General features: G+C 37.6%; 2 protein-coding genes across 2 annotated transcripts in view; both read left to right on the top strand.

The window, feature by feature from the left end:
• The first annotated feature begins 109 nt into the window (after positions 1-109).
• On the top strand, positions 110-3,862 carry LOC146486127 (electron transfer flavoprotein regulatory factor 1-like). The gene is made up of 3 exons (XM_085095828.1): positions 110-251; positions 1,301-1,375; positions 3,168-3,862. The coding sequence occupies exons 2-3, from the start codon at positions 1,325-1,327 to the stop codon at positions 3,375-3,377; spliced, it is 261 nt and encodes an 86-aa protein (XP_084951954.1). The 5' UTR covers positions 110-251; positions 1,301-1,324; the 3' UTR covers positions 3,378-3,862.
• A 5,815-nt stretch (positions 3,863-9,677) lies between these two features.
• The window catches only part of LOC146486126 (uncharacterized), a 4,759-nt gene continuing 1,936 nt past the window's right edge, over positions 9,678-12,500 (top strand). The window contains exons 1-2 of the mRNA XM_085095818.1: positions 9,678-9,786; positions 11,200-12,349. Of these exons, the coding sequence (XP_084951944.1) occupies positions 9,709-9,786; positions 11,200-12,349 (1,228 nt within the window). The 5' untranslated portion in view covers positions 9,678-9,708. The remainder of the gene's footprint in view (positions 9,787-11,199; positions 12,350-12,500) is intronic.

Below are 12,500 nucleotides of genomic sequence, written 5' to 3'. Positions count from 1 at the left end.
ACTGTTGCGTTATTCGAGCTTGGGCTACCTGTACTGTTACCTACAGTCCACAGTCTCGTGATGCTGTGTAGCCTTGGCCGCAGAAGACTGGAACCAAAGGACTACGGCCATTTTGTTTTGAGACGACTCATATAAGAAGTATTGGAAAAAAGCAGTAACAATGAATGGACATGTTTGAGATGGCAACTCTTTTGTAATGAAGAGGGTTATCTCATTGGACGAATAGTTGTCTTGGTCAGAATCCGCAAGAGGTGAGTACGTAATAACAGCGAAATATTCCTCGAAAATGTTGTCCTTTGTAGTCATGCATGAAGCATTGTACTTTTAATATTGAAGTTTTGAATGTTCAGCGTTCACCCGAGCTCGCAATTAATAGATGTTTGGTCAACATCGATTTGTGAAAATGGCTATCGGGAAGCAGAGTTTTGAAGGCTAGATTATCCACCTCAAATAACAAAATGCGGAAATCAGAACCTTTATTAATTTAAATAATATTGATTACGTAAGGTTTTGCCGTAAGCCTTGTTGATCTGAGGTTAGCTATTTACGGTATTGTGCAAAAAGGAAAGCTTATAAAAATTAAACTTTCCAGCTGAAATGGTCATTTATGTTGTTAATGTTTGACTCGGTTCCTCAAGATTCCTTCAAGATTGTAAAAACTTGTCATTTTTTTTCTTTGAGCCTAAACTTTTCCAGATAAATGAGATAAGGTAAAGTCACACTCAAGCCTAAGTGATGCACACAGCCATAGCTTAACCTGGTTTCTGTAACATAAAACAACCAGGGGAATTGCTACCCCCAGATGGAATGCTGGTATATTGGAGGGTTCCCTCAGTAAGTTATGTCTCCAGTACCCATTTATACACCTCATTGAAGAGAGACGACGTGGAGTAAAGTGTCTTTTCTAAGGAAGCAACACAGCAATGCAGAGACCAAACTGGCCTTGGACCAGTGATCAGCCCACCAACCGTCCGATGTTCCAGTTATCCAATTAAGAGTCCAACACGTTAACCGCTATTATACTTCTGTGCCTCCACAGAAGGGCTGTAAACTTTTACTATAGTCAATAGATAGATGTTCATCAATAAAATATTGCCCCGTTTGTGTAACACATCATCATGTATACATAAGCTTTCTAAATTATACACAGTGGTAAATTATTCATACAAAGTGCTCTTTCATCAAGGCATCCATCAACAAAAAAAATTCAAAACTATTCTTATAACTTATGCTAATACAGCGTAATCGTAGCCTGGAATGTTGACCCTATGTTGAAAGGAGTTATCTGTTTTGGTTTCAGACTTGATGCATTTTGAGGATTAATATGACAAGTCCTAATAGCTTGCGGTTTGCAGTGAAGAATCTCTATAAGCAGGTCAGAGAATGTTGTATATAATTAAGGCTACCAACTGTTTGTAAAATTTCTGCTCCTCGTATGACTAGCTTATTAAAAGCAGTATATATCACTCAAATGAAGAAAGAAATCAATGAACAAACAAACAAGTGAAGAGGGTGTGTGGAATAAGGCACTAAGTGACTTTTGATGTGTGGTCAAATTCTCCTTTTGCTTCTCAGGAGAATACAAGGCAATTCGGAAGGAGAATCTAGCAATTTATCAGAAGTCACTTAGGGCTTTTTTCCAGGCACCCTTTTAATGTAAACAACAACATGTCGTAAACTGTGTATTTATACACAAAGCTGTTGATATTAATAGTTCTTGTAGCAGCACAGTTTGTACAAATGGACGTGGAAGTTGTAAGATGTCGCTTTGAATAAAAGACTATGTTTTATTTTTGTATTAAAATGATGTAGTCAAGACCAGCTCAACTTTATTATGATTTACAGTGTCAGTGATAAACGCAACTAAATCTTATTACTCAAACTTTGTTGTCGCATTACTTGCCAAAACAGAAACATGGGGATGTGAGGTCCTTATTTCAATATTTATTGTTGTGGAAGGGTAGCTTATTTGAGGGAAAGTTCTTACCCAAGGACAAGGTACAAGAGGAAGGAAATGACGAAATGAATAAATTGTTATTTGGATAATATGTGCTAATCTTCTGATATTTTCATTCCCATTAAAGGGGAAGTATCATGGGGTTTTTGGTATCTTTGTTAAAAATGATGAAATAAGACCTTCAATCAGCTGCCAAATAATTCTAGAATGATGAGAGGAAAGAAACCAACTCAATTCTTGAAAGGAACAACTTGTGATCTGTTCTAGCGCATTTTGGAAACAAAAATGCGAGAACTTGAAAAACAGCCTAGCGTTTTTCAAGTTTCAATCCATACTGGCCTACTCTGTCTCTGGCCAGAGGAACTAATCGACAATTTTATTGCACTGGGGTGATAATTTAGAACAAACTTGACAATTATTTCTTTGTTTCTGCTGACAGACAAACATTTTTGGGTTTTGAAATGACGGTAAATTTGTGTGATACTTCCCCTTTAAGTTAGTCCCTTGACCACTATACATGTATCTCTCCATTTTACTGAACAAGAAAATGTTTTTGTTAAAGGGGAAGTTTCTCATGAATTTTGTTGTCATAATTATTTCAAAACCCAAAAAAGTTTGTCTGTCAACAGAAACTAAAATATAGTTGTCTAGTTTTGTTATAAATTATAACCCTGGCCCCAGTTGTTCAAAGAGCAGACAATTTTATCCACTGGATAGGTCGGTATCCTGCAGATTAAATGTGTGCAAGATTTTGCCGATAGCCCTATAACTTGTGGATAGAGTAGAAGCGTGTGTCAAATAATTATTTAAATGTGGGATTGTGTGGAAAACTTGCCAAAAGCGTTAGTTGGAGTACATTTGCTCCGCTGGATAGTGATAGTTATCCGCTCTTTGAACAACTGGGGCCTGGTCAATTAGTGCCTCTGGCCAGAGACAGAGTAGGTCGGAATGGAATGAAGCTTGAAAAATGTCAGGCTAATGGTTTTCAAGTTATTGCATTTTTGTTTTCAAAATGCACTACAACAGATCTTAACTTGCTCCTTTCAAGAATTGAGTTTATTTCTTTCCTCTTGTTGTTCTAAAATTATTTTGTAGCTATATGAAGGTCTTATTTCACCTTTTTTTCAAAAGAGGTTAAAAAAACCCATCAGATGACACTTCACCTTTCTTGTCGTATTTTAATAATTGAAGTTGTTGTTTTTCTCTGCAGTTATTATTTCTTGGGAGAGAATATCCAATGGGAGAAGAATACTTCAAAACCAAACTGAAACGGGCTTTCATGAAAAACAAGAATGAGACTGATCCTGAAAAGATCAAGATGTTAATTGCCCGAGGAGAGTACGTCATCAAAGAAGTAGAGGCGTTATACATGTTAAGGAAGTACAGGACTTTAAAGCAACGTTACTATGGAGAACAATAGCAAATGACAGAAGATTATGAGTTTTAAGGATTCTAAGCTTGATAATATTCTCATGAGGATGTTGTCAGTGGAAATGCTGATGTCAATATCTCATATATAATTTGTCAAGCAGTTTTCAGTTGACTGGGATTAATTAAGGGTTTTGTGCAAGGCTATCACAAGTGACTTGACTTGAAATCCAAGTTGTTCCAAATAAGATCTATTTTGTCAGAGAGACTGATTATCATGTAAGTTCCGTATTTAGTTTTTGAGCAAAAGGCTAAAAAGCCACAATTAATTTAAGCATCTTACTTTTCTTCAAAATGCAAATAATGGACACTAAAGAGGAACTGATGCTTGACTGATTTATTTTGTTTCTGACCACAAATCTGTTTTAACCATATCTAGACCAGGTTGGGGGGGGGGGGGTTTGGAGGTATTCTACCCACAGCGACTTTGAACCTGAATAACTTTGTTAATATCCACGCAAATGGCTTGAAACTTTATGACTTATGACGTGAGCAACTTTTTTATTAGTGTTCCTTCATTGGTTCTGATTACTTTTCGCTTACAGTCAACCCAGGTCACGCGTGAACAGTATTTCCAAGAATGAAATAAACATTCGAATTTCTCTTTGTAATGTCCGACGTGTGAATGGAATGTTGGACATTTCGCTGGAAATCGTTCTGAAAAAGACGCATTAACTGAAAAAAAGATTCAAAATACTTGGGAAACAATTGTTATTTTTGAAATATTCAATTTTGCAATGTAAAAAAAAATTCATAGCTTTATACCGTCAATAAGCTAGGGAAATTTATACGGGAACTCTGAAATCTCGTTTGCGATTTTCAAAACTGACATGTAAATTTCAAAACTCCGTTCAAATTTCAAAAATATCGTTCACGCGTGACCTGGGTTGACTGTAATTTTGGCACTTTCCTGAAGTTTTGGAGAAATCCAGAAATCCAAGATGGCTGCCATTTGACAATCATGATATCATTACAGCGTCATAGACATCATCACTTTGCATTGCGGACGTCAAAGGAGACATCTTTGGACGTACTATCTCTCCTCAGATATCTCTGGCCCCAAAAGACAACAAAAAGCCTGGTCGAGATAGGGCTAAGTAAAAAGAATTAGCATTAAAGCCTTTTGTTTGTTGGGAGGGAGAGGGGTGGTTTATCCATATAGTGGGCTATAGACAAATCTTTGGTATTAAATACAGTAAACACCCACATTTAAGAACCTACTTTATTCAAGGTCAGCCCGAATAGGTCTTCATATATGTATTGTAAGGTTCTTATATAACAAGTGTCTAAAATGACAAATTTCAGCCTGGAGGTTCTTAATCCACTTGTCCTCTTATGTAGGTGGTTACTGTATAATTTGATACTTTGAAAGTTCATATTTTCTTAAAAACTATTTAATATATCATGCTCAAATTTTCAGTGAGCACTAAGTTTGCCAAGCTCTTTCAACTCATAGAGTGACTCACCTTTAAATTTCATTTTCTTAACCTTAAGCTAAAAACTCCATAAAATAATTACCAAATGGCACCAGGGGTTACTAATGAACATTTCTTTGTTTTTTTTTTTTAATACAAGTGACAATGAAATTTGCAATTAAGGACGGTGCTTACTTTTGTTACTGCTCATACGTTTTGCGTATCTCGAGATACATGGGTTTCCTTTAGGTCGGTGGTGCCTACTAATACAGGGATATTTTTGCGCGGTTTAAAACTACACTGAGCAAGTGTTCTTGGTATCCAAAAAGAAAACTGCATGCATTTTTAAGAGATAATAAAGCTTCAATTTGGAAAAAAAGCCATACATTGCTTTGTATTTTACTGTTTTTAAGAATAATTGTTGCTGAAGAACAAGAACACCACTGAAACCACGGACGAAATGTCTGAGGTTACAAAAGCCTTCGGATGCTCCTTGTCACTGCCAGTTTACTCGTGCACTTAGAACCATATACAAAAATTTCAACCCTATACCATCATATACAACCCTTTGCACGACTTCACGTAATATATCAAACACGAGACACAGTGTTTCATCACATATCAAACACCGAGAAGAGAGTTGAAAATACGCTGCGTAGCGGGGTATTTTTGACGAACTTCGAGGTTTTTGATATTGTGATGAAACACTGTGACGAGTGTTTGATATAACTTCTCAAACAAACTGATTTTGAAGGAGAAATTAAGGATGCAAAAACAAGGAGTTTTTCATCAGATTTCCAAACACGTCACGGTGCATGATTTCCTTTGTCTTTGGCTTTTGAATTATTAATGAGTTTGAGAAGTTTTTTTTTTTTTTTTTTTTTGCGTGTTAACAATGTTTATTAACCACATATGACACATAATACAATACAATACAATACAATAAATACAATACAAAGCCCTACTTACAATACTTACAATGGTTACTATACTAACAATATATTGTACATGCTATACTTACAACTAATAATACTTACAATGCTCACAATACAATATACTTACAGTGCTTTTAGTACTTAAGTTGTGCAAAACAGTTTTATACGTTTACAAAATGGTATGCGGCTCAAAATTGACTAAAATGCCAGGGGAGTGTGAAGGAAGGGGGGGGGGGGGGGGAGAGAAGTTAGAAAAAATTAATCGTAATTAGATGTTCATATACTTATAAAATCTCCAAGAGGTTCCCATTTTCTGCTGTCCCCACTGTTTGATTCTACCTCATACCTTGATTTCAGTAAATGCAGGTATTGCAAAAGGCTGGGAAGTTTTGCTTTTGTTTTAGCTAACCATATTTGATATCGCGCTAACAGAAGGCAGTAGTTTATTTGGAGTGCAAATTTTGAAGTGTCCGGCCTCAGCCCCAAGGCGATAGTGTTTTCCATAGTAAAATCTTCGGATATCAAATGAGCTTTCCTCAACCATTCGGTTACACCATTCCAAAAAGATGATATTTTTTCACATGACCAGAAAAGATGAATTAATGTTTCCGGTGTCTCTTTGCAAAATGTACAGTTAGTGTTGTCCTGTAACCCGATTTTACATAAAAAATTATTAGTTGGCATTCGTCTGTGCAAGAATTTGAAATGGAATTCGATAAGTTTAGTGCTTTTGGTACAACGTCTAGCTAAACAGTAAGCAGAGGTCCAGTTTATGTTTTTCTTGTTTGCGAGTTCACAGTCAATGAGCCATTTCTTTTGACTGATGTCCGCGGTTTTGCTTTTAGTATTTACTAGTTTTTTGTAAACGTAGCGGGGTATTTTTGACGAACTTCGAGGTTTTTGATATTGTGATGAAACACTGTGACGAGTGTTTGATATAACTTCTCAAACAAACTGATTTTGAAGGAGAAATTAAGGATGCAAAAACAAGGAGTTTTTCATCAGATTTCCAAACACGTCACGGTGCATGATTTCCTTTGTCTTTGGCTTTTGAATTATTAATGAGTTTGAGAAGTTATGATAAATACTCAAAGCACGTCAATAGCAGTGAAATAGACCGGGTTAAACAAAATATAACTCTTGTTCGGAGAAAGCGAATAACGACTGAAACTTAACCAAGATTCAATCTTCTTATCTAACACCCGTTTTGGTTCTTGAGCCTAAAACTTAAGCGAATGTCGAAAAGAATTCTTACTCTAACCGCTTGTAATTTAACAGAAAAATCTGTGGAGGCATTTTAAAGATCTCGATTTATGCAAAGTTGGAACTTTTTCATTCATCTGCTCTTTATTTTAACTCTTTTCGAACATAAATATCTTAAAATCGGAGACACCCAGGAAGCTCGATATACATTTGAATGGTTTGGCTATGAGGAAAGACCTCTGAACTGAAAAGACAAAATGTCAATTTTTATTTTGCCAGTGATATTGGTGAAAATGCGGCGATAAACAAAATCACCCCGTAAAATTAATTCATTATTTACTTATAAACGCTCTTACAGATTTTTTTCTAATTTCGCCTACAACTTGTCTAGATTGAATAGTTTAAATCCCTAAAGTTTCGTCATAAAGTGTCTGACTAGATTTCAAGATAATTGACAATGTTTTAAAAAAGAGGCTATGCGCTACCGTTGCTATGGTAACAGTTGTTGCTCGGAAACCGATGAGCAAATTAACTTTGATCATTTGTTGAAATGATGATGTAGTATGAAGGAGATCGAAGTTTATCTTCTATGCGAGATTGTAATTTCAAAATTTCATGCACCGAAAGCCCAGAAAAACTGCTGCGAGCCTCCTTAACAGTAACATTCAAATTGAATTTAAATTGCTGGAACTTTAAAGCTGTCGTTTGAACAAATTTAGGATTCAAAGCATCCAAATTATCATTACACAACCAAACCAGTGGCAGACTGACAAAGGAGGGCCGGACAAAGCCGACGGCCCCACCATTTTGTCAAATAAATTAATGCTCGGATGCCGAGAATATTACTTCCGGCCTCGATCACAGCAAGTATGAATATTCGTTTGCACTCCATCCCCCACCGACGCAGCACCACAATGTCTTTAGAAACTAGCCTTCCGATCTATTTGAGCATAAATATTGACTGTTTTTACAGCTAAGCACCCTACTACCCCGTGAAAGTTCTTGCGTTAAAATGCACTCCAACCCTGGCCACGGAAACTTAAAGGGCAGGCGGTTCACCATTACGGAAACCTTTGAACTTTTTCACCATTGTTGTGAAAAGGCAAACACGAGCAAAAACGGCAACTTGTATACACCGTTCCTGAACAAACAGTTGTGCAATTTTAGCTCATGTTTATTTGCGTTCGCTTCCTTTGAGCGCTGTTTAACTCATTAAAGTGAGAAATATTTTGACAAGAAAGAGTTTCTTTTGTCAAGATTAGTCCGGTTCCATTCTTATATAAGTCCTCCGAATTTGGCGAATTTGCCATTTCTTCCGGCTGCAATTTGCTGCTTGCTGCTTGCTTGGTTGCAAGACGGTGTTGGGAAACCTTAGAGACAAAAGGTAACGTTAAAAAACATATCTTTCTTGTTTGTTCCACATCTATCTCTTGCTCTCCTAAAAGTATCCGGCTCAATAACCGAAAAATTAAAATACGTGTTTTGCTGCAAAAAGATTGCCAAGAAGGAAGAAACTGAGTATATTTTTTCAAGCAGAAAGTTTTAGGGCACAGGATCTTTCCAAACTGTTGTTGGCTTTCCGAAAATGCTAGCTGACCTCATTTCACAGCTAAAGCGGCAAAGCTCTTTGCCCCTCCTAAAACAAAAGGGATAAGTTTTCTCGTGTTACGGAGTTGTTTAAATGACTTTCGATGGAAAAGCTATAGTTTTTCTTCACAACTTGCAACACCGTTGAAACTAGTGACAAAAATTTAGCCGACGACACCTAAAATCACTTTCAAAAGTCAACAAAACGGTTGAAATCACTGGCAAAAATCAAGAACACCATTGAAACCACCGACGAAATGTTGAGGTTACAAAAGCCTTCGGATGCGCCTGGTCACTGCCAGTTTACTCGTGCACTTAGAACCATATACAAAATATGTATATTGTCTAATTTGACCCTGGACTTAAAAGGTTAACTTCAAAAAGTTTGTAGTGTAACCACTTACAATTTCCGAATGTGAATATATTGAGTAGGCGTATACATGTGTGAATCGGCTATCGGAATAACTAGCCAGTTCCTAAAAGTTGATAGCTCCGGTTGATAAAAGCGTTGCACAGTATCCGACATGGATTCAAATGATCTGTTTCAACGCTGATTTCCGAGTTGCTCTGACTCTGCTTTGAAATTTTTTAAGTTGTTAACTTCTTTTACGAGGATCCCTCGCTTATAAATCTTGAATTCCCTAGAATTGTACAGAGCATCAGCTTACTTTAAACTTTTCTAAGGTCAGTACAAAAAATAGAAATCTAACTTAATCTGGTGATGGCTTTTCTAAGCGTGTATTTTGTTTCAAATATAGTCGATACTAAGTGAGTTACATTCGTCTTCAGTTGCTGGAACTTTAAAGATGTCGTTTGAGCAAATTTAGTATTCAAAGTTAATTCCAACTGTACACGACCAAACCAGTGGCAGACTGACAAAGGAGGGGCCGGAGAAAGCACCACCCCACCATTTTGTCAAAGAAATTAATGCTCAGATGCCGAAATTTTTACTTCCGGGGTCAACCTTTTTACGAAGTATGAATACTTCACTCAGCTGCCAAGGAAAAATTCAGACCAATGAGCTGCGAAATTAAACAAGATGATAAATTTTCGCATTAACATGTGAGTGACAATCTATTTGAACGGCACTTCCGTAGCCGTTGTCAACCATGACAAATACCATGATTTAATCTCATTTGTTTCTCTACAGGAACCTTCCGGAGTTGAACAGCGTTCTTCAAAAATGCCGGAACTAATTTTACATCATAGCGGGGAGGGTTTAAATCCGGGAGACGAAACTCAAAGCAAGACTAACACGGACGTAAGTAATTCTTTTCCGTCCTAAAATTTGTAATAATGTTTTAAACGTTTAGCGGTGACTTTCATGTATTTAGAACAACTAAAACAACGCGTGTTCCTCAACTTTTGGTTAGTAATAAATACCCCCCAAAGCCAGCAAAAAATCCTTAAGTTTGTTTCGCAACATCAGTAAAATCCCAAATTTTGTTATGCAACATAAAAACAGAAACCACGGCAGAAAAATATTACTAAAAAGTTTTCACTCGAACGCAAGGCCACTACAGTATGTGATCAAGCTTGACGAAGGAATTGCAAATTGTGCGCGACGAGTTTCGTTTTCTTTCTTTCAATTTTGTTTTGGTCGAGGTAGTCTTGAGTTCGAAATTAATATAACTGGTTTGATGTCACGCAAATTCTTATTGTCTTGTTCAAAACAGCTGTTCAACTGTGCATCAGTAAAACCAGTTGAAAGTTTATCCAAAATACTGATATACTGCACAATTTCGAAAATGTTATAATTTTTTTAAGGAAAAACGCAAGATGTGGGAAAAAAAAAAAAAAAAAAAAACGTTTCGATCTTCTTATACTTCGCGCAATTTCGGTGTGATTAACACAGTAGTCGTTATTCGCCTACAGGATTCCTTAATGCAACTGTGAAATCGCAATTCTTCACGGAGAAATCTTCTATTTAAAGTAATGTCCTCAGCTCTAAAACAAAGATTGTTTGTTTTTCTAAATATATTACTAAATTACAAAATGGTTATTTGGATAACAAGTTTAAATACGGCAACATAAAACCAAACAATGTTCATTCATTATCCTAAATCAATAATGACGTCTGTTTTCTTTCCCGTTCAGTTTACGGCTTGATTTGTTCATGGTTGCTTTAGAAAAACAAATAGAAAATGCTAACATCGCCCTTAAAATAATCAGGAAGAAAATCTTTCCTTTTGGATCAATTACGTATTAGTGCCGAAATCAATCGCAATTTGACTCCCGTATTTTTTTCCACCCTGCAGGGCCCTGCCACAGTGTCTTGATATCTGAATGGTACATTAACGATTTAAAGAAATCCATGACGAAACCAATTAGTTACGTTTAGTAGAATTTAATATAAATTGCGTTATCATGGCCAATGAAAAAAAATTGAAGTGAACATTTTCAAACACGCTAAGCGCGGAAATTCACGCGTAAAGCAAGTCATCTTCTGTGATTAGAGGTATTGAATTTTTTTATGAATGATTAGAACGCGTTAGAAGGCATTGCGCAACCTAGCAAATACGCAGCCACATGCAAGCGAACACGTCTTTAGCACTTAAAATACTCATACAGCAATCATTTCACGGCAGGTTAAGATGTTTCAATCAAATATTCTTTCCCAAAACATTAGTTAACCTAACACACAGTTTTGCGTATCCTTTTTTTTTACCGATAGAACGAACCAGTGATGGAGTGGGAGCACCATTTTCAGACATTTTTTGAGCCATTCAGAATCAAAGCTGTGGAAAAGATTAAGCATTCAACCCGAGCGCAAAGAATTCAGCATCTCCAAGAAGCTAACTACAATCCGTTCATGTTGAACTCCGAAGATATCATCATCGACCTGTTAACAGATTCGGGCACGGGTGCCATGAGTTCTGACCAATGGGCCGCCATCATGAAAGGTGACGAATCCTACGCCGGCTCACCAAGCTACCGGAAGTTTGAGAAGGTCGTCAAGGACATCTTTGGCTTCCGGCACGTGATTCCCACGCATCAAGGCCGGGCTGCTGAGCGCATTCTGTTCCATTGTACGATAGATAAGGGCGACTTGGTGCCTAACAACGCGCATTTTGACACAACACTGGCTAACGTGCAAAAACATGGAGGCAAGGCGGTTAATCTTCCAATCCCTGAAGCTTTGGATCCTGACAAAAAGGCGCCATTCAAGGGGAACATGGACATCAACAAACTGAAGCAGTTGCTATCAGAAGATCAGGAAGGTAGGGTTTCCATGGTGATGATTACGATAACGAACAACGCCATTGGTGGAGAGCCTGTCAGTATGGAGAACATTAAAATGGTTTCCAAGCTCTGCCGTCAACGGGGAATTCACTTTTTCCTGGACGCCTGCCGTTTCGCTGAAAACGCCTGGTTCATCAAAACTCGCGAGGAGGGCTACGCCCATCGCACGCCGCTTCAAATCGCGCGAGAGATGTTTTCGTACGCTGATGGCTGCACCATGTCCGCCAAAAAGGACGGCCTCGTGAATATCGGGGGATTCTTGGCCATGAATGATGAGGAACTTGCTGATAAATGTCGCAGAGAACTCATCATATCCGAGGGATTTCTCACCTACGGGGGACTGGCCGGGAGAGATCTGGAAGCCATGGCTGTGGGGTTACGCGAAGTGTTGGATGAAGATTATCTGCGGTATCAAGTTGGATTCGTGAAAATGCTGGCGGATTTGCTGAAAGAACATCGCATTCCAGTGCTGACTCCTCCTGGTGGACACGCTGTTTATATTGATGCAGCCGCCATGTTGTCACATATTCCTAAGGAACAGTTTCCTGCCTGGGCTCTGGGGTGCGCGCTTTATGTGGAAGGTAACACATCTTTAATTCCTGAAATCCTCCCTTAATGAGACGATTTTTCTTAAATAATACCGATGGACGTTCCTTACTATAAAACCAGTGTAACGAGACAAGCGCCCATCTTGTAAGCACATGCCCTAAAGTAGCACAGAGAGAGTACAAG

The sequence above is a fragment of the Pavona decussata genome, unplaced genomic scaffold (genome assembly GCF_977016875.1).
Source record: "Pavona decussata unplaced genomic scaffold, jaPavDecu1.1 SCAFFOLD_21, whole genome shotgun sequence".
Lineage (NCBI taxonomy): Eukaryota > Metazoa > Cnidaria > Anthozoa > Scleractinia > Agariciidae > Pavona > Pavona decussata.
Note: the sequence above shows the minus strand (reverse complement) of the source record. Positions and strands in the feature narration are given on the sequence as shown.

Excerpts from the sequence above, each read along its gene's own strand:
- LOC146486127 (XM_085095828.1), top strand. The coding sequence starts at position 1,325 with ATGACAAGTCCTAATAGCTTGCGGTTTGCAGTGAAGAATCTCTATAAG. Across the intron at positions 1,376-3,167 it reads TGAAGAATCTCTATAAGCAG|TTATTATTTCTTGGGAGAGA; the intron begins GTCAGAGAATGT and ends TTTTCTCTGCAG.